At 44.4% G+C, this 21,634-nt stretch overlaps 1 protein-coding gene across 1 annotated transcript; it reads left to right on the top strand.

The window, feature by feature from the left end:
* Positions 1-263: 263 nt before the first annotated feature.
* YPEL2 (yippee like 2) lies at positions 264-21,634 on the top strand (the record flags this gene model as incomplete). The annotated part of the gene is made up of 4 exons (XM_082008393.1): positions 264-563; positions 19,177-19,220; positions 20,008-20,116; positions 21,545-21,634. Exons 1-4 carry the CDS (start codon positions 447-449, stop codon positions 21,632-21,634), a joined length of 360 nt encoding a protein of 119 aa, XP_081864519.1. The 5' UTR covers positions 264-446.

Here is a 21,634-nt window from a genome sequence, read left to right as displayed (position 1 = left end):
CGACTGTTGGAGCGATAGGAAGATGGTAGATAACAGAAGCAGGAAGATGTGAGGGCAGTCAGCAAGTCAGTGGCTGAGCTGTGAATAAAACTCTGTCCTTCTTGATCTAATCCGCAGACATCACACCTGTCTCCTGGCTGCTCTGACTCTTCTGTGCTCTCTCATCAAAGGCTAGATCATCCTGCGGGCTAGGAGGCCGTTGTAGCCTTTGTGAGCTGAGTGTTTTGTCTCTGTTCTTTTTTGAACTTAGGTTTGTGTGAAGTCCCCCATTCCCTCTGCCTGAATCTCTTCCTCTGAAGCGGTCACCAGCGTGTGGAGCCTGCCCCACACCCATCACCTGCCAAACCACGGCCTTTACCTGTGTCTTCCGGTGTTTCCCGTGCGACCCGTCCTGCGGGAGTGCTTCCTGGGCCACCCCAGAGTTCACGCAGCGCTCAGTGGCTCCAATGGTGAAGATGACAAGGTCCAAGACTTTCCAGGCATATCTGCCTTCATGCCACAGGACCTACAGCTGCATTCACTGCAGGGCTCATCTTGCCAACCATGATGAGCTCATTTCCAAGGTACGTGCATGACCTCAGCCGCAGGTGCTGGGCGAACGCCTCCTCCCCGGGGAGCGGAAGGGTGTGTTCGCTCACACTGCAGGTCAGTTGGTGTGCAAGTGCCTGGCCTTAGCCGGTACTGCAGTTTTTGCTTGGAAAGTGGGCTCTCAGCCTAAAGGGTCTATTTGTGAGCTGCCATTTTTGTTTTAAGTGATCTTGAAAATAGCTGTAGGGGACCAGTTTCCAAATTCAGGCCTCTCGAGTGCTTACAGGTGGTCTGTCTCTTCCCATGATACCGTGTCCTTCCTCTCATTTCCAGCTGTAAAACTGCACTAACTAATGGCCAAGACTGTGTAAATTACCTTCCAATACTTCTTGATCACATACATGCTTGTCAGCATAGCCAAAGGGTTGATGCATGATCATGATTTGGAGGCAAAGTGTCTGGAGATGTTCTGTCTGTTAAGCTCTGAGCTGTACCAAGTGACTACACTAAAGCCCCTACTTAAGGGAAGGTTCTCTCATGCTTCTACCGAAATGCAAGACAGCTTTCCAAAGACCGATGAGCTGTTGCTCTAACCCTCTAACCCTCATATTTTTGCCAGTCTCCTAACAAGACACTTTGCAGTGAAAAAGTAAGGGATGGATGGTAGGATGTGCTCTGAGCTGGGAAGGGTGGAAGGATTGTGTCTTGTGTTCTGATCTGTTGATCACAAGGAGGAGGGTCTTAAGGATAAGCTAAATTAAAAGCTTTCAGAGCCAGTAAGTCAAAGGCCTTTGATGCAGAGGGAGCAGGCCAGTAAGAGGCTCTCTTTCTGAAGTGCAAAAACTAGACTTTCTCAGAGTGTCTGCTGGAGCCTGCAGTGCCTGGCTGTGGTCAGGCAGGTTTCCAGGCTTTGGCTGCCTTGGCAATCAGCTGTTCCATAAAGTTTATTCAGCTTATAAAATTTGTGTTCAGAAAAAACAGACACACCATAAGATTTATTAGCTGAGATGAGGGGACATTGCGCTCTGAGTTCTGTGTGTGTGTGTGTGTGCAATTTAAACCAGTTGAGTTTCTTAGAGCATCCTTGAGAGAAAGGCCAGGATCACAAGGGACAGAGGTGCTCTGCCCATTAGAAAGTGTGTAGTGCTTCCCGTCTTCCTTTTTGCACAGAAAAGATTAGAACGAGTCACCTTGCACCAAGGGCATCTGTCCTTACTAAGAGTTGACAGCTTAGCAGCTGTGGAGATCCTTTTGGATTCTCTGTGTTGTGTGCTCAGACCTGCCGTCTTCCTTGGAGGCTGTCTCCTTCCTTTTTCTCTTGGTTGTTGCATGGGCCGGGTTGATGTGTACCTCTGTGATGATGTCTCCATGCCAAACAATTTAAGTATTTTGGTACGAATAATGCTGATTGCAGACTGCTACAATTTTGTTTTTTGCAGTTTCTGATTAGACAGGCTTCCTATTTGTCTGTCTATCACCTCTGAGTCATTCTGGGCTCCCCTTGTTCTGGTACAGTTGTGGTGGTTCTTGGCAGAGCTGTCCTTGAGGACTGCAAAGCCTCAAGCCTTTAAAGAGGAGGAGGTTGTACATTTCTTCAACAGAAAGAAGTTTTGAAATGTAAATGCCAACAGCTGACTGTGCCCTGGTCTGGATGTGAAATACATTCAACCTCTTGGATCAGCTGTGTGACTTTAGGCTCCTGTGCTCAGTTGAGATATCTGTCACATGGGGTAGTCACTCCCCTGCCTTTTCATTGGGAGAGTTGTTACCACCTGGGCTTTGTGTTTAGACACAGAAGATGCTTTACTGCATAAAGAAGGAGACTTGTTTTTACTTACTGTTTTTATGGTAGATTAGAGTTTGTGCGCTTTTTTTTTTTTTTTTTTTTACCTATCTGGTCCCCATCAGGGAAAACGCAAGGCTATGCATGGGCAGTGGTTTCCCCTTTGACACTTTCTTCCCCTCCTTGTTCCGTGTCTGTGCTCCTTCGGGTAAGCTGTGCAATGTAGTCACCTTTGCAGGTAAGTAGCTTCTAGCAGGGCAATGCCAGTGCTGCAGACTGCTTGGAATTTGAGCTTCTAGCCATTGAGGCATGCAGAAACTGCCCAAGAATGCTGACTGCTAAAATACGGACACGAGGGGGAAGGTACTGAAGCAGAATGTAAGGCTAAGTGTATTGAATCGTGGAAGCATTAACTACAGTGTGCTATGGTGCTTCTATCTGCTCTTTCTAAAAGTTCATTGTAGACTATGGCGTAAATTTGTAATAATGTTGGGACCGCATTGCTGGTGGAGCACTAGCGGGTCATGCAACTTGAATGCAAAGGGTTTGGGGTTTTAGGCGTTATTTCTCAGAGTTATAAACCTTAATAAGATACATTCTTTGTATAATTGAAAACCTTATAAAAGTAATTGTGCAATCATAATTTGTACAACTGGCTATTAAACTAAGAACAGAAGGGCAGTCCGTGCCTCAAAGGGTTTCCAATATGTGTAGAAACTTTCCCAGGCAAACTTAAATAGCCATCTTTTTATCTGTTTGAGTTAGGTTTTAAACATCTCCCTGAGGCCTTCTGCAGTTCTTTCATCACAGCCTTATATTAGCATCTGAGAACCAGGCAGTGCAATTGCCGTGCTTGTTTTCCATACGAAAATGTGGCAAACGGAAGGAAGAAACAAGTGCTGTGAGGATTGAAAAGGGAGTGGGAGATTTTTTCAAATGGGAGTGTTTCTCAGTCTGCAGTGTATCCTATCTTAAACCTGACTGTGTCACTTTAATCAAAACAGCCCAAATGACACCATCTTTGGAAACGTTCCCCAGAAAACAGGCTTTTATGTAACAGCAGGGTGTTGGTGATTTGGCTTGATGAAATTAATTCCTCTATTCCTTTTGCCCCAAGTTGTGCGGAGACCACATGAGAGCTGTGCTGCTTTGCATGCCATGAGCTTTTAGCTCCTTTGGATACATACAAATTGCAGCATTGGCTCATGCCGTTGGCTGAAATACAAGCTGGAGCTGAATCCCAGTGTTGTTCTGTGTCAGTCCATACTTTATTTCCTCTTCGTCTCCAAGTTTCCCCTCTTCATCTGCAAGTTTCCCCTCTTAGCCCTTCAGCACCAGTGTTAACTTACTCTGACTTCAAAGTGTTTTGCCAGGACCGGGTATCCGAAACTCTTTGACAAATATGCCTTGGCAGGGCAGTTTTAGCTTTCTTTTCTACTTAAGGAAAGCCTTGAGCATTAAAATGGGTAGAAGGTTTCTCAATAAGCCATTGCTATTTAAAGAAAATAATCGATGCTGAGGCTTTTAAGAAAATCCAAAGCTGTTACATGAAGCCAGTTACCAAAATGTTGCCTGCTTATTTGGCCTTTTATCTTCTGCAGCCGGAGGGAGAAAGTGGTTTAGTATGTCTGATTTGTAGTAAGATCTAAATTGTGGGTTAGATCGTCTGGCCAAGAAACGTCTTATTGACTTAGGAAATATAAGGTGATTGGATAGATTGGGTGGAGTGAATAACTAGTTTTCCTTTATATGTTCCTTTGGTGTCTGGGTTAGCATGAGTGGAGGTTCTTGTTCCCTTGTAGCAATGCATCATTTTAAAATCTGTGCCAAATTTAGTACATACTCTTGTTTCATTGCGTTTTCCAATGCCTAAGTGGACTGAGACTTTGGGAACTCAACCTTGCCCTGCAATAGATTCCCATGTGACCTTGAATAAATCACTTAACGCCTTAGTTCCTCCTTTCTCCACCTGTACAATTTAAATGCTGCTGTTTTGTCCAGTCTTCTTGGAAGATAAAGCTTTGGAGCAAGTACTGTCTGCTCTTATGAATTAGTACAGTGTGTCCTAATCCTCTTTGGCTTTACTGTAAAAACAAAAATACCATCCCAGGCGACTGTAGTTAAAAAACATATTTTAATGCCTTCCAATTGCCAAAAATTAAGTGAAAGGTACTTGTTACATTTATCCTTCCCAAGCACAACATCCCATGGTTTTTAGAATGTTTAAGAAAAATATAGATTTGGTGGTGTAGATGGTGTAGAAACTTTCCCAGGCAAACTTAAAATAGTCATCTTTTTATCTGTTTGAGTTGGGTTTTAAACATCTCCCTGAGGCCTTCTGCAGTTCTTTCATCACAGCCATATATGAGCATTTGCCACCAGTCAATGGTGGCAAAACCTCTCCAGAAAGGAGATAGAGGGGCTTTTCTTGATAAATGTGCCTTCTGCATCATTTTCTAGTAGGGCCTGGGGGAAGAGCTAACATAATAGATGTTCAGCAGTGTAAATAGCATCCTTTCTCAAAGTGGCATATGTGATGCTGGTTTCTACCTACTTTGTGCTATTGAGACTGTTTGTCAGCCTTTTCTGTTTGAATTCACATGTACGTGGTGTCCAGGAGAAAAAGGATGGGAACAAGAGCAGAAAGATACCGGCCAATCGCTGCCATGTTAGTGCCTTGGTTGCTGACTTTTTTTGCTATGTGAACAGTAATTCAGCAGAAATGTCCCTGATTATGGAAATATGTAGGGAATGTCTTGTGGGCATCCTGCAGTTTCTTTTTTTCATGAATTACTGTGTTCCAACTGCTAAACATTATGCAGTGATGTATCCTCTGAAGTTAGCCTAGGGCTTGCCGAAGAAGTTTAATGTTTTCCTTTGATGTCTGCTCGGGACCCTTACTGAACATGAATGTGAAATCCTTCAACACAAAAGGCTGCAGCTCCTCCAGCACGGAGAATTTAGGAAAAGTGGAGAACTTGCATGTGCCTGACTTTCCCACTTGGGGTTCAGTTGTTAGCTGGGGAATGCTTAGCAGCTCTCTTCTGTCTTCTCAGACAAGAGCTGCAAGATTTATAAGCAAACCTTGCTCCCAGTCATTGTGGCCTCGCTGCTTCCCTGGCTAGCAGACTGCTGGAGCCCAAGCTTGTTGGTACAGCAGCTTCTTGGTGAGCTTTATGGCACGCTGAAAGCATCAAACTTTGCTTCGTGTTGCAACTGGGGGATCGTAAAGGGTTTGAAACTTTCGTGCTGGCTTTCAGATAACTTGTGGATGAACTCAGCTACTGTGAAGCATTTGGTGCACCATGTATAGGTGAAGTAAGCAGCAATTATTGGTCTTTTGGGGGTTTTGGTTTGCTGGTGGATTTTTTTCTTTTTTCTTTCTGAGTATGTGGGCAAGGCAGTGTGTAATGTTCTTAGTTTCTTTACTTCTCATGAACCAGCTGATATTTGTATGTCGGTTTGCCTTGAAAACATGAAGTTATTTGCTGGGGGGGGCATGCACACAAGCTAAAACAGTAATCCTAAAACTATGACGTGGTTGTTTCAGAACTTTAGTCTCATGGAAAAAGGAAGAGACCAAGAAAAACTAAGTGTCCAAGACTAGTCAAGTGAAAAAACTGCATTTCCATCATAGGAAAAAAATTGTATTTGGGGTGAGGTGGTATTCCCTTTTCATGGGTAAAGTTGTTACTATTTTTCATTACACAGGGTTTCTTCTTGCTTCAAAAGTAGATCTTGTTTCTTCCCAATTATGAATTTAAGTTCCCAGCTTCATGGTAATGAACCCTTAAGACCAGGAGGAGCTACAACAACATCATATCTGACCTCCTGAAGAGCATGGGCCAGTGTATTTCATCATGATCGCAGCATGTTTTTCAGAGAAAGCATTTAGTCTTGATTTGAAGACTTCAAGAGAGAAAATTCACTGCTCTCCTTTTCCAGTGGTTAATCATCCTTACTATTAAAAATCAGAGACACTGAATTTAGATTTGTCTGGCTTGTGCTTCCTGTCATTGACCATTATTTTCTTTCTTTTGCTAATGAAATCGATGTACAGAACCTACTATTTCTCCCTATAAAAGGTTGTGGTATACAGTAACCAAGGTCACTCTTGATCACTTTTTTGATAGGCTAAACAGATTCAGCTTTGTCATGATGCAATGCTATTTTTTCAGTTCTGCATCATTTTTCTACATCTTTAGCATTTCAACATCTTTTTAGGAATGGAAATGGGGCCGGTCTCGTTGTTCCAGCCTCAGCAGTAACATCTTTACAGCATTCATGTTTCGTAATTCTGTTAGTCTTACCGGCTCAGCACTGCACGGTAAGCTTCTGTTCATTTATTTGCTGTTAGCTCTTTATGCACCCAGTTTATCAATTTTATGCACATTTCTAGAAGCTGTCCAGTAGCTCTTGGATCCTGCTTTTCAACTCTTGTTCCCTAATGAATTGTCACTTTCAGGTATTATTCAGAGCCTGCTCTTAATTGCAAATATTGCTAGAGTTCAAGCTGTAAGTGATGAACAGCCAAGCAGTTCTGTGAGAATTCATTAGAGTGGGGTTTTTTGGCTTCCCATTTCACTGCTGTGCACTTGTGGTAAGGTGTCTTGTAGTTCTTGGCTTCCATGAAGTTTTAAATTAAATGAGGGTTGAGAGGACTTCAGTTCTCAGTAGAACAATGTGTCATCAAAGCTGTTAAATGGGAGCCTTTTCCTTCAGCATTTTGACCGGGAGATTGAGCACTGATTAGGCAGAGATGAAGTCTTGCAATCAAACTCATCCCCAGGACCTTTACTAGACACATTGGCGTTTGCTGTCCTTGCTGTTGCAGGCCTGTATTGCAGCAGGAAGGAGGGGACTGGGTCTCAAAGACTGTCATTTGAGTACCTCTCGTCAGCTCTGAGCAGCCTTTATTTGAGAGGGAATAAACAAACAGAAATGCCCTTTGCAGGAGAAAGTCAGGATATGAAATCTGAGCTGCATAATGGGTATTTGTAGTACCTATTCCATAGTTACAGCTACCTAAATTAGATCTTTCTGTCCCGTGTAATTACTTCCTCTGGGGGCTTACCCAGCAAGTCACTGTGCTCCCTCAGTTCCTGCTGTCCGTAATGGGATCTGAAGACAGTCAGGATCAAGCCTCTTATTTAGTCAGAATGTGGTTGTTTAATAGAAGGAGCCCAAGGTAATTTGTACCTCATTGTATAATTGTGTTTATACAGCAATTAATTGCTATGTGATTTTTAAAATATTTCATTCTGTTCCAAAAATGAAGGAAAAAGGTAATAATTCAAAACAGTTTAGACTTTCCTCTCGAGGAGGAGGGACAGGGTAAAAATGGATTTTTCTAATCCATCACTTTCTTTATGGAAATAACTCTCCTTTTGTCTGCTTCTTCCTCTGCCTTAGAATTGATAACCTGGGCACACATAAAATATTGTTCCCATTTATTATCCAGGGAGCTGCCAGGGACGAAGGACAGTGAATCATCAGGGTTTTTGCTGCAACTACTGCAAATGCTGAACAACTGGAGCACAGAGTTGATCAGGTCTCAGCCTTCCTGGGTTCGATGGGTGTTTCAGTTGTTGGCCCTTGCAGGTGGAGGAGGAGGAAATGTCAGTGGGCTGGAAGGCTTGCTGATGGGGTGAACTGCCCTATGAACTTGCCATGCAGGTGTGTACTTCAAATTTGATTTACAGTAGCAAGAACAAGCCCAGGAAGAATGCGGATATGAGTCTCACAACTCTGAGACCGCTGGTTTAATCTGTAATTCAGTCACATGCACACATGAGTGGGGGGCCAAATGGTAGGGATGTGTGTGTGCTTTTTCACCTACTACATCTTGGTGAGAAGACCCTTGCTTCTCAGGAGGAGTCCCTTGTGATATTTTCTATTACAGTCTCATTTTATAGTAGCAGGGAATGCTATCAGAGGGCTTCACGTCTGTTTTAGGGGAGCTGTTACGTCTGCCAGCAAGAAACAAATCTCTCTAGGTGTCTGGCCTCTCCTGGAGAGGAGCCTCAGCGTCTGTCTGTTGGAGGTGTTTGGCCTGACAGTTTTTCTCAGCCAGCAGAACTGAAACGGGCAAGGGTTGAAGCTTGAGCTCACACGGAAACTCCGCCCAGAGTGCCTTCTGTTAAAGTACTCTGTGTGTTTGCACGGAAATCACAACTGCCAGAATAAGTAGCAATAACGAAGGTAGAAACTGAGACAGTCTTTACCTGAAACCTGGAATTTGAAGATTTCTGGTGATATCTCTCCTTTCAGCAGTGATTGTGACGGAAGTGTGAGTTAAAGTCAGATTCAGCTTAGCTGCTTGTGGAGTATCTCGAGTATGAACACGTCAATTCCAGCCCAGGTCCGAGCGGGGAGCCTGGGGAGAAATGCAGGAATGAGTGCACACGTTTTCTGCTTCACGGTTCAGGGCCTGTCCTGCACTCTGGCATGGCTGGGAGACCTTGATGTCTGGGGACCTGTCCTCTGGTGCACACATTTTTATTCAGTTTTCATGGAGGGCACATCCACAGTAATAAAACTAATTTCAGTACCGTAGCGCTTGTTTTATAGTAGAGATGAACATTCAGAATTTAGGCAACAGATTGAACAATGAAGGATAACTTTTGATGAAACTTCTCACCAGTAAGGTGCACATATGGTGGCTTCATCTCACTGCAGTGGATCTTATCCAAGGACAGAGAAGAGCTGCTGCCCTGGACAGATCGGCTTTTGCTGAAAAGCAAGTCTGCTGTCATTGTCAGCATTGGTGCTATTGTGAGCTTAGTGGCTGTATTAATGGAATGCTGTGTTCCACTGACATATGGACAGTCACTGTTATGCTGCTAATTTAATAACTTGTAGCATTAGCAGTTTCCATCTTCCGTCCCAGTTCTGTCTTGTGTTTATCTCTTAACACCCATGCACTAGCAATAATTAATGTGGAAATAAAGGGGACTTGATTGTTGGATGCTTTGAGCAAGCATCAACCTACAGTGCTGCTGTCTAGCAGCACTCAAAAATGGTGGAAAAACCCCACAGCTGCTGCTGCAGCAATTGCAGATTCACCAGAATAAAATGCATTTTTCGTCTCTCTGTGTCCATAAAGACACCACTCCGCTTTATTTTCATCCTCTGTAGTTTCTCACAGTAAATAACAAAGTGCTTCTCTCCATATTGATTTTTACATACCAAAATGTAAAGGCTTGCGTTCAATGGATGTCATTGATGACTGAAGTGCCAGAGGTGCCAAACTCGAGTTATCTCAACTCCTTTGAACTTCCTGCAGGCTGGGGAATGAAGCTGTGGAGGTGGAAGGGATCAGGGTTGACGAGCAGTACGGCCCAAGGCCCAGGATGAAGGCCTGAAAGATGTGGATTTTCATTTCCTTCTCCCATCCCATGTCACCTAGATCATACAATGAATGTGGAGGATACCGTCTCCTTTCAGGCACTGCCCTTCTCCAGGGCTCTCAGAAGTGCTCTGGGGTAGAGCTTGGTGCACTTCATATGAAAAAACATCGCTTCTGCCAGCAGGCATACCTTGGTCGTTTTCTTTGGTTTAATGTTGGGTAAATGTTGGTCTTCTGTTGTGAGTGTTCTTCTACTGGTTGTCCAGCAGGAATTAACCTGTGGTCTTTCTGCGTACATTAATTTGTGGCTTCCTCTCCTTAATCCGGTGCTGTTTCTGTGGGCTGTCTTGGCTTATCGTTTGGAGTGCTCTATGTGGGAAATGAAGCACCTCTCTAAGACACATTCCTGTCCCATGGGGTTAAAAATGCTCCTTAGGCAATGCACCTGCTCTTATTTTTGCCCAATTAAGCAGTCTGGTGCCAATCCATGTGTAGTTCCAGAAGTTGGTGGAGATTATTAGAAAAGCCTAGATCTCTCTTAACTCTCCCACCAAAAGATGTCGGTTTCCCATGAGGTAGAAGAGAGTTCTACTTGCCCTATACATGTGTATTATACAGCACTTTGTTCCCTGGCAGCAGAAGCCGTGGAAGAGATTGAGGAGAAGTATATACCCCACAAGAAGATGACTGGACCTGGTCAAGGAACTTGATGCTAAATTCCCTTCCAATCTGCAAGACCTCCAGTAGATCTTGAACTCTTGATCTCAAGTGGTGGCATGTGACAGCCACCCACGCTCACAAAAGCTCTGCTGCCCTTCTTTCTCTGGTCTGCCCAGTGCTGCATTAATGCAGGCATGGATTTTCCTTTGGCAGAGGGAAGCTGAACAGGCGAGGAAGGGAGTGGTCGCTCCCTGATGCAGTGCCCATGCTCCCTGCTCTCTTGTGGGCTGCTGGGTTTAGTCACACGCATCTGTCCTCCTTCCTTGGGCTGCAGAGAAGAGAGGGATCCATGTCCTGAAGCTGCTCTGGTTTTCTGTGCCCCCTAAATAAATCAGAGTGATTGCCTTTAAAAGTAAATACTGTATCTGCTTTGTTTCCCCACAGTTTTCCCATCCTTTTTCATTTTAAAGTCAAGTTTTGGAGCACAACAGCAGCAGCAACCAGAGGCCATCAAAATCACAAGAGAAGCCCCAAAATATTGTGAGGTTTTATAGAAGTAATAAATTTGGTGTATTTTTTGTTTGCCTTAAGTTGTTTGTGCCTTTAGCATTCACATTTTGAAATTTCACTTTGAAGTCTGTGGGCTAGAAGCACATTTGAAAACAAATAAGAGCAGAGTCCAGGAGCCCAGGGCTTTAATAAGGAGGCTGAATAGCACAGGCCTCATGATAACACGATGAGACGTAACAGCGTCGCATTTGAACTGAGTCTAGTCTGGAGGGCAGCCTGCCAGGCGTGTTGGAGGGAGACGGGAATGGAGCAGTTTGCAACTACTTTCTGAATTTTTACATGCTTTATAGAGCTTTTTTCAGACTTTAGCTTAGCAGAGTGATGGCTTAAATTGTGTTAGAAATCCACGCATTTGAGGAAAAACAAAACCCTCAGTTTTAGGCAATTTGTATTTCCCTCAATACTGATCTTCATTAATTGCAAAGCCTCAGAAGAGATCTCTCTTCTGCAATTACAATACAAAATTTCCCTTTGAAAGAAGTATCTTGCTCTCCCCTCTGGTGATAATGGACAGCCATACTGACAAATGAATTAATAACTGGGAATTTGCTCTGGGATCCTGCCCCATTTAAATCAGTTTGTACAGGCTATCTGCCTGGGAGCAACACAGCCCCACAGGAGCATTGGTGTCACCTTTGTGTTGTGCTGACGTGTGTTCGAGAACCACTTCGATGATCAGGACAGCAGTGCTTCATGGCTCGCTTCTGATGGGATCGGGCATCTGTATAGTCCTGTTTGTCTTCATCTTCCTGAGCAGCGTCGATGTTACAGAGAGAACGCTGTAGAGTGTGTGCTGAATGTCCTCTTGTGGTTCATGATACTTTTTCCTAAGCGTTTTTGGGAGTCCTGTGAACAGTGCTGGTTTTTCTTAGTTTCAACTCCTAGAAACATGAAAAATGAGAAAATCTCACTTAAAATAACAACCCCAAACAAACAAAAACCCCTGTTCTAAGTCCATATTTAACGGACTGAATTTTGAGCCAAGCTGGGTATTTTAAGGATGAGGAGGGGGGAGGCTGGCACTGGAACACTGATTTCAGAGCACAGCAGAGTGTGTGGTGTGAAAGCTGTGTGGGCACTAAAGGACTCTTGTAGGTTCGAGTAGGTCTGAAGATGGCTTCAGCTGGCAGTGACAGCTAACTTATTTTAGCCTCTTTGGAAAGTCTGCCCTTCAGCCTCTTCTGGTTCTGGCACAGGGCGTAGAGGACTTGCTGGGTCTAAGGGGTGAGGTTCTCCTCCCGCACACAAAGCAGGAGTTGATGCTTTTCCCGCAAAAGCGGGATGTAGCAGAAGCCTGAGGTTCTTCCGTCACTGATAACTTGCTCCGTTCACCTTTTCCCTGACAGTGTCATCCTGTGGCCTTTTCCAAGCAGCAGAGAATTTATGTCACAGGAGGCAGAGGCGATGCCACCAGGATAGCCTGCTGGTATTTTTGTGGGTGTGCGTTCAGACCTTCTGCGCTGCCTGGCTGCAGTCTTTCCCTGCCTGTCCTGTGCGGTGAAAGTGCTGAGCTGGTTCCTGTTAGGACTAAAGCCTCTTATCAGAAACATGTCTCGCCCCTGCTTGCGCTGGATGTGCGGGGACGGAGGGGGCTGAACAAACACCTGCTGCTGCCAGGAGGCAGAATAAAAAATAGTAATAGCATCTCTCATTGGAATAAAAAAAAAAAAAAGTAGTAAGATCTTTCATCTTTCCAGTCTATGCACCTTCCCTTCTCACAGACTGCATAACCTGCGACATAGACACAGTGTAAAACTGCTCAGATGTAGCTGCTCCTAGGATGAAACACAGCAGACTCATAGTTATTCACTGTGTAATCTCACAGCAACGTAAACTGCTGGGGAATAAGGCCGTGCTGAATTAATTGAATTACTTCAGAGATGAGTTTGGTCCACTAATTCCATATCGACTTTGGGCTTTAAATAGCATTAAGAACCCATGTTAAAACTCAATTAAAACTCAGGAACGCCGTTTGAACAGGGTAAGGTCACATCTGTGCACGAGGTGGAATAATGTAACCAGTTCCCTTGACATGGGTCTGTATCTCGCATAATCGGAGCAAAATTGAATCTCCATTTAATCCAATCATTGACTGTCCCTTCTGTGAGGAAGAACAAGGTGGAATTAATGAACCCTGAGGAGGTCTCTGTAGTCTGTGTGGATACAGGGACCGAGTAATTGAACTCGTGCTCCCTTGGGAAATACTTGAATATGGTACAAGTAGATGGTTGAAATGGCTCGCACTGTCTAGCGCAGCCCCCAGAATCTGCAGCAGGTATTTTCATAGTTAAGTTCTCCCGACTTACTTTCCACATGCAGTGACTCACAAGTAACCTCCTCTTGGAGTCATCGTGCACCTAGTGCTGTTACCAGGCATAATGGTTCCTTTAAACACATTGCCGGGCTTACCTTTTTTAATCAAATCATTATTGCCATAATTAATAGGGCTTGAAAGGTGCCATTAAGGCAGAACTTTCTCTGTGATATTGATTGTTAGGTGGGATAGCATCTGATAGGAAATGGGATTATGCTAGAGGGAGCAGGATGAGTGTGAGGAGAGCCTGTGTTTTGGAGCATATCTTTGTACGCACCCTTGTGTGTACCTTAAAGGTCTCCTCTCCCTTTTCAAATTGTATTTTATGAGAACATTTCATCCTTAGGTGTTTAAAGGCTAAATCAGCAGCAAGAATAGGTAGATCCTACAGGCAATGTTGTGCAAATGACTAGTAGCTTAAAAACAAAAGTTGCACGTAGAGATGGGAAGTAAATGATAACAGAGCTATCTCTGAATAGGTCATGGGATGAATTTTTCTCTCACAGACTTCAGTGCCTCTTAAACCCTGGAGTCCGTAGTACTGTTTCTCTTACTCTGAATTGCTCTGTCCCAGTGGGGATATCAGAAGCATAGAGAACATGTTCTCTTTTGAAGAGTCCAGATGGCTGTGGTCATTTGGCTTCTCCTGATGCTGCGATTTCGCATTGCCTGGGATGTGCCCACTGCCATTGATCTCTGGAGGTGGCTTTGGGCCCTCTGTTCCTGTTTGCATCCTTGCAGTGAGAATTATTTGTAGCTTTCAAGAGCGTAGCATGGAGGGGCCCGCTCTGTTCCTTTTTCCTCTTGTACCTCTTTGGGACCAGTCACCTTTTCATTTTTGTTTTATTGGTTTCTTAAAAGGCTGCCAGCTGGATGTAGGTAGGTGGAGGTTTTCCCTGCTGCAGTCTGCAGAGAACGAGCATCAGTCTGTAGCCATTTAGTCCTGGCAACTGCTTCCTATTTTTCCAGATGATTCCAGCCAGCTCTTTTTGTGTTCAGCCTATTGTCAAATGCCATCACAAAGACTTGGGGTATTAATCCTATCATCTGTACAGCATGTGGAACTGCTGAGTGGGCTGTGCAGTGAATGAGAAGCTGTAGGTACTAGGGAAAAGGGGTATGGTGTGTAGGCGTGTTTGGAGCACATTCAGAATTCATGCCTTTCCCTGACTGTACGGATTGAATCTAAAAATTTCCTTCTGTGTCTCCAGCAGTCACCAGTAGCTTGTATGTGCAAGTGCAAAGGTCTGATGGCGGTCGGAAGGCCGGTGGAACGTGAAACAGGCTGGAGTGATGGAGGGGCATAGCCCTTCTCTGTGTCTGCGGTTGCCTGTGTGCTGTTGCTCCACTGAAGAAGGCTGTGAAGGAGTCATGCATCTTGCTTGGAGCAAACAGAATAGTAGATTCAGCACTTCAGATTGAGGCCAGAATGTAACAAGTGGACTAAACCAAACTGACAGCTCCCAAGGTCATGGGTGTTGAATATATAAGGATTTAGCTTTGAGTCTTGCAGGCTGAGTCCATCTCTTAGTGAGCAGAACGTGTCTGCCACAAAGGAGCTGGCACTTCTTAGGTGCTGGCTGCGTGTTACGCTTCCGTCTGCGGCAGATCTGGTTTAACAGCGTCTGTGAAACCCAAACTCCCTATCCTGCAGACTGTCTGTCACTAGAGCTGCAGTTCTGCGCTGTGGTTCTTTGCCAGCAAATTCAGTTTGAGAACTTCCTACTCTGAACGACTTGTGTCTGCCCTCATACTGTGATTATTAAGTAGTCTGTGTGATTGCCCTTTAAACTGGATTTCATGATATGGTACAAGGAGAAAAAACTATGTCCCTCAAACCCACCCACCCCCCACCAAGCATTTGTTTTTAAAAATAATGATTTCACAGATCTAATTTGGAATCAGCACAGCTGAGGGGGCCATAATGAGTGTCTGTAATTGGGTGGTAGGAACTTCTTAAACCAGAGCAGCTGCCAAAGGCATCTTAACACGGAGCTTCTGCTGTAACGAGAGACGGCTTGGCAGGCGAGGATCTGCAGCCAAATAGCTGACTCCAGGCTTGTGGTTTCCCACCTGGGTACTCAAATCCACACTCCTTAGGCCCTGCAGCTCTTAGATGCCTCCATGCTGAGTGGAGCACCCAGGAACGGGGAAGGTTTTTGAACGTCAGTAGTCAGGAGGAGAAAGCTGTTGTGTATTGTGCATCTCAAAAGCGTGTATTGTTTTTTAGAGGGCTCAGGCAGGATGTGATTCCAGCCAGACATTGAGTGTTAGCAGTGCAGAGAAAAATATGTGCTTGGGCTTTCAGTGGGAAACAACAACAAAAAAAATCCTTTCCATTTCTTTCAACTGGAGAGTGATGCCAGGAGCTGTTGTTTTAGAGAATAAAAAGTCTGGATTTATAAGTGTGTGTGTGTGTGAGATACACCTTGGAATGTGTATCAGGAAAATCTACATAGGAAAAAATGCACAGCATAGAAAGCAGGTCTTACTGCTGATTGTCACTGTTCAGGGGAATACCAAGCATGTTGTGGAAGTTTCTTTGTGTGTTTCTTAAATAAAATAATAAAAAAAACCCGAAACCAAGAAAAAAATATCTGTTTGTGTATAAATAGATCTGTTTCTTCTGATTTCATACTGCCCATTACAGCCTGTGTCAATTTTTCTGGAGTGCGAGAAGAGAAGGAACATCTCCAGAAAATGTTGAGGTTACAACACCCAGATAAAACCTGCCTGTGCTACCTTTACAAAGATGCAGTCAGCTTAGTCTTGCAGAGGGCAAACGCACTGGTGAACTTGAGGTGCTTGCCAGACATTTCTCGCTTCTTTTTGTATGATTTGCCAAATCCTTAGCTAGCTGGAGGGTGAATATTAAGAGAGGCAGCAGCACTGAAAGCTAAGCAGTGGTAAGTTGAAAAGTTCTGCTTGGGCAGGAGATAATTAATGTGATTTTTTTTTTTTTTTTTTTTTTGCAGTGACCGCCCTTAGATACCCTAAAGTGCTGGCTTGAGCTGGAAGGAAGGGCATCTCTGAAAGGATGCTACTGTCCCTTGGGAGTGGGCTGGAATAGTGTCCAGTGAGCCCCAAACACAGAGCTGATGGGTTTGGTTTTGTTGTTTATTAAAGACAGGCCTTTGTACAGCAGTAATGGAAAATCCTATTTCTGTACCAATAAAAACTTTGCTCCCATGGTTGTTGTTATTGGCAAACTTAGTCACTTTGGTGTTTATGGAAAAGTATTTACTGGAAGGGACTGGATGGTTAGCAAGCTTCATCTGCTTTCATTTTGCTTTGATGGCACACATGTTGCTGCGGGACCTTCTGTTTCATCCCTGTACCCCATCCACAGGCCATCCTTCCAGGCTGGTATCCCTCTTCTGCAGCCTGGGCTGTTTGCTGTAGCAAGGTGCAGCATTGCCTGGGTCTGGCTTGGACTCTTCTTTCTGGCCTGAGGGGCATCAGCTTTGTGTGGGTTCCTACTTTACCACACAGGATGCTGAAACAATGCAGTGTGTGTTTTGTAGCAGTCAGGCTAGACCTAGTTGGCTTGTGGGGTATCAGCCAGCTGACAATAACAATAACAAAGAATTTGAGTGCTGCAGAAAGATTAAAAGAAGCTTCTCTAATAAATGCAATTACACAAATGTGCTTGAGCCATGTGTCCTAGTTAATTCTTGCCCAAGAAAAGAGGCATTCCTCAGGGCACTGCTTTTGTCTGACTGAAAGAGATATCCAAGTGCCTCAGGCATCCTCTCTGAATCCAGAGTGGCTCTTCTGTGCCCTGGGTGGCAACCAATATTGGGCTTCAGATTCCTCTGAAGAACAGTTACTCCTTCAGGACTGAGTCAATTCTTTCGCCAGGCAGTGATTTTATAGCTGGCAGAGCCCTTGCTGCCATCCAGACCTCACAGGCAGCTTTCATTGCTGGATGTGGCTCCCTGCCTGCACGCCCCGTGGCGTTGTGTTTGCCCACAGAGGCACTTCTGCTCCATGGTAAGGAGCCTTTTGCGTACGTTCTTGCAATTGGGGATCTTCTAGTGGACCTTCGCCACTTCTGGAGAGTACCGTGACACCAAGAAGGGCACCAGGCTAACCACCGTGACAGGCTGTACTTGTTGTCTTGTCAGGGCAGTTTTAAATCACGTCTAATGTGTTTTGTTCTCTCCTGCTGGTAAGTGAATTTTCCGTCTCTGCCTTTCACATGAACAGGACTCAGGATGGAGAGAACATCTTCCAGGCTGTTACAGAGCTGCTTGCCGTTAACCCAGGCAGCACCCAAGAAAGGTTAATGGATTGGTACCCCAGCTCTGGGAATTAGGACTGTTAACTGGAAGCGTGCAGCAGCCTCCTCAGTGTGCAGGAGGCAGCTGATCAGTGCAGATGTGTGTGGATGGAGGAGAGGGGGGCCAGATCCATCCATGGGCTTGCTGGTTCTCGGCCATGGCTTTGACTTTGCTTCTCTGTGAGGCAGCGGTCGGGCAGGCGTAGGGGTGCGTCCCGAGGGCTGGGCTGGTGGAAGGGGACAACCTGGGAAGGGCAGGGACCTCCCCGAGATTGCCTTATGTGTCACGGGGAGAGCACGTTTGTGCTGCCCCAGGTCAGTCTTAACAAATGTCCTGTGTTAGCGGGCCAGGGATGCTAAACATTGACTGTTGCTCTTTTCTCTCAAAGCGCCGTCTCCCTCCTTTTAAGGATATTTAGTCTGAAATCATTGCTCATCTGTAGAAGCTGAGGTTTTAAGAAAACCATTAAATATTCCAAGGTTCCTGGTAAGGTGCAAGGTAAAGGATTAAGTGGTCCAGAAAAGCTGCTCTTTAACTCTCCCAGCTCCTTGCCCCTCAGTGCATACGTTCCTTGAGGTACCTCATAAGTTAACTGATGTGTTGAGAGCAACTGTGCTCTTGCTCGTGAGCACCAAACATTTAATTCAGTGTGTGCTTGTCAATGTGCGTTAAAAATGTAGGTAGGACTTGCTATGTGTGAGCCAGCTCGTGTAAACGAGGCACCGTCATGGAGTAACGTTACAGGCTTGACACAAATGGAGTCTGCCAGCTCGTGGAATTGTCCCGGCTACCTAGAGTGTCCTGCGAGGCTGGCATTGCCCCGCTCTCTTCAAAACACGGTCTTTTCATGGTGATGCTATAAGATCTGAGGAAACATGGGTTGGAGAGGATGTGCCACGACTGGTGATTTTCTGGTGTGGTTTTGCTGCTCTGTGGTTCTCTCTTGTCCATGCTCATCTCTCTCCAATTGTATCTCATCTGATGTTTAGATCCAGTCCTGAAGATCTGTCGGGTTACCAGTGGGAATATGAAGGCTTGCAGACACCTCGGCAAGGTTAAGGTCTTTTGTAAAACCACTAGAGTAGAGGTTGTACTTGTGCACAGCACCTTGCACAGATAGGTCCCTATCTCTCGGTTTGGTTCACTATCCATCTGTGCGCTCTTCCTAAGGGGAATCGATGTGCTGTCAAGTGCAACGGGAAGCCTCCGTGAGCACCCTGTTTTTAGAAAAAGAGATTCAAATCAATATTTGGCAGCAAGACTGCATTAGGTAAGGTTGAGGCTGTAGTGTGAAATTCATAAACAGAACTGAAAAGGTGAAAATAGACATTGATGGGATATAAGAGAGAAAACATCTTAACTCTCAAGGCTTGCACGGCACTGGAAGTGCTGGTGGTATCAGGTGAAGTTCCCAATGGGCTGCCACTGCGCCTTGCGAAATGAGCAGGCGTTAGAACTGGAGGCCGCTGCGCCCTTCCCGTCTGCAGGACAAGACCTCTGTTCATCAGTGCTCATCTCCTCCTGACAGTTCACGCTTGCTCTTTCCATCTCGAAGGGTGGAACGATGTGCGTTTCTCAGGCCCTGGCTAACAGTTGCTATAACTACCATTAATGGAGTCATGGAGGGCAGGTCCTGGTTTAGCCTATTCCTATCAACCAGCCAACTGAATTTTGTTTTCTTGCCTTTCAGTCCTTTCAAGGAAGCCAAGGACGAGCATACCTCTTCAATTCAGTGTGAGTATAACTTCGTACGTGTCTCCTCTGCATCTCTTAGGATAGATTTAAGAGAACCCTTGTGAAGAAGAAAACAAAAGGATAGTCTTCCTTTAGAAAACCTCCGCCTAAGACTGGAGAGCTTGCTGAAAGTGGTTGGAGAAAGAAGCAGGAAATAGCACTGATTCATACTTGATTTTATGTTGAGGTTTCAGATAAGCAGCTAGGAAAAGGTGGTTTTTTGTCATCAGATTGAGAAATAAGAGCTAACGGATGAGTCATTCTCTTCTCAGAGAACGTAGTTGGACCAAAGAGTCAGAGTTTCATAAGTGTAGAGAACAAATGATATCTAAATATGAACTTACTTTTCAGAGCTAGCATAGAAATTAAGTATAATTTTCCCAATAACTGAAAATAGTTTTGGTGAGATCACTGCTGGGTTGTCTTTCAGAAGAACTGCTGATTTCAGTTACATTTTTCAAGTTTCCATTTGGGAAAGTAAAAGTACCATTTTATCAATTTGAAAATGAAAATCTTTTTCAAATGTGTAATTAGTGCAATTTACTAGAATGTTATTAATCTTCCGTTCAAAGCTTTATAGAATTTTACTTGAATAAAATTCTGTTTTACCTTTTCATTCTGTTCTGGAACTGCAAGAGATCCTTGTTTCATGCACAGCTGTGGTACTCGGTATCCTGAACTTCGTCCTTATGTTTTCAAATACTGCAATAAAATTGCTGTCAGCTTCATTGTAGCATCTTGCTGTGGAAAGACACGCTAACAGGGAGCATCTCTCCTTTTTCCCCAGAGTTAACGTGGGTTGTGGCCCTGCAGAGGAGCGGGTGTTATTAACAGGCTTACATGCGGTTGCAGATATTTACTGTGAAAACTGCAAAACCACACTGGGTTGGAAATATGTGAGTATCAGTATTATTTGTTTTTCCTGTGGATGTCTTTGCTCCAGCCCTTTCTGAAGGTGTGTGTGTGGTAACGTGATCTCGTGGAAAGACCATTAACTTGGGAACCAGAAATGCAGATTCTGGTCTGTAGGGTCTGTAGCCACGTCTTTTTTCCCTTCCTGCATTTGCATTTTCTCTCCTGTGGTTTGGTTGTTGCATCCAGCCAGAGCAGGAGCTCTTTGTGGCTGATGAATTTTTTTACTAAGAATATACACTGTGGGCTTGGTTTTGATGGGTGTACCTTAGTGAGATTTAACATAAATGAGGATAACTTCAATCAGTCTTGTGGTTCATATTGTCTTTTTTCGCAGATGATACCAGAATAATAGAATGACCTGTATATTGTTAATCCTGTGTCCTTCTCACTGGAAATGCTATTGAACATGAGTTTATCTGTTTGCTGTCTCTTGCTCTTCATAAATTCAATTACCTTCAAATAAAGGCTTCTGCTACAACCTAATTTCTGCTTCAGGAGGCACGCAGCGTACTTGGTTGTCAAAACATTTTGACCAGTGTCTGAACAAAACATATATTGTTTCTGTGGCCTCTGGACAGAAATACTCTTTAACAAATCGGTCGAAAGGCTATAAAAAATAAAGCATCAAAAATTGATGCGGTAGGAATCCATGCAGAAACACAGCATGGATCTCACAAACAGAGAAGGACACTAAGTACATAAATTGAGTTTATTGTAAAACAAAATACAATATTTCATAAACATAGCAGTAAGCTGAAGCCTCTCCAGCAATAGAATTAACATTCTTTCATATGCATTACATGCATGCAAACAGCACACCTGGGCATAGGTGAACCGCTTTTGAGGATGCAACCTCAATAACGGGAATCCCTCCTGGTTGGGGATCCCATAGATTTCCTCGCTTCCTCAGTTCTGCAGTGTTGAAGCACTGTGTGTTTCTGTAGCTGCAAGCACGCATCTGTGTAGAGTGGGTCCTTCTCGTCCCTCGGTGCCCGTTCACTCCATTTCCACACGAAGTTTGCCATAATCCATCTTGTTCCCGATGGTAGTGCTTTTACAGCATGTTGCATCAGAAGACCTCTTCATTCTTAACAAACATTAATAAATTCTCAGACCACACTAGGAAGAAGCGGATTTTATCAGCTAAAGCATAGTTCAAGGGGCAGTTGCCGTTGGCCTACAGAAAACTACATGTTTACATGGTGCCAATTACTCCTTTTTTCCAGGTAGAAGCAGGGTTTAAGATTCTTCCAACAAAAATTTCCTGAAAGCCAACAGGAGAACCTAGAATTTGACTGTTTTACTCTGTAGACAAGGCGAAGACTTGTGCCAGCACTCCCAGATCTGATCCGTAACTGTGACTTAAGCTTCAAACATCACCTTGATCTCATTCTTTCTCCTTTCTTTAGGAACATGCTTTTGAAAGCAGCCAGAAGTATAAAGAAGGCAAATACATCATTGAACTAGCTCACATGATCAAAGATAATGGCTGGGATTGA

The sequence above is a fragment of the Phaethon aethereus genome, assembly GCF_964289735.1.
Source record: "Phaethon aethereus genome assembly, chromosome: 19".
NCBI lineage: Eukaryota > Metazoa > Chordata > Aves > Phaethontiformes > Phaethontidae > Phaethon > Phaethon aethereus.
The sequence above is the reverse complement of the archived record's forward strand: the minus strand, read 5'-3'. Positions and strand labels throughout refer to the sequence as shown.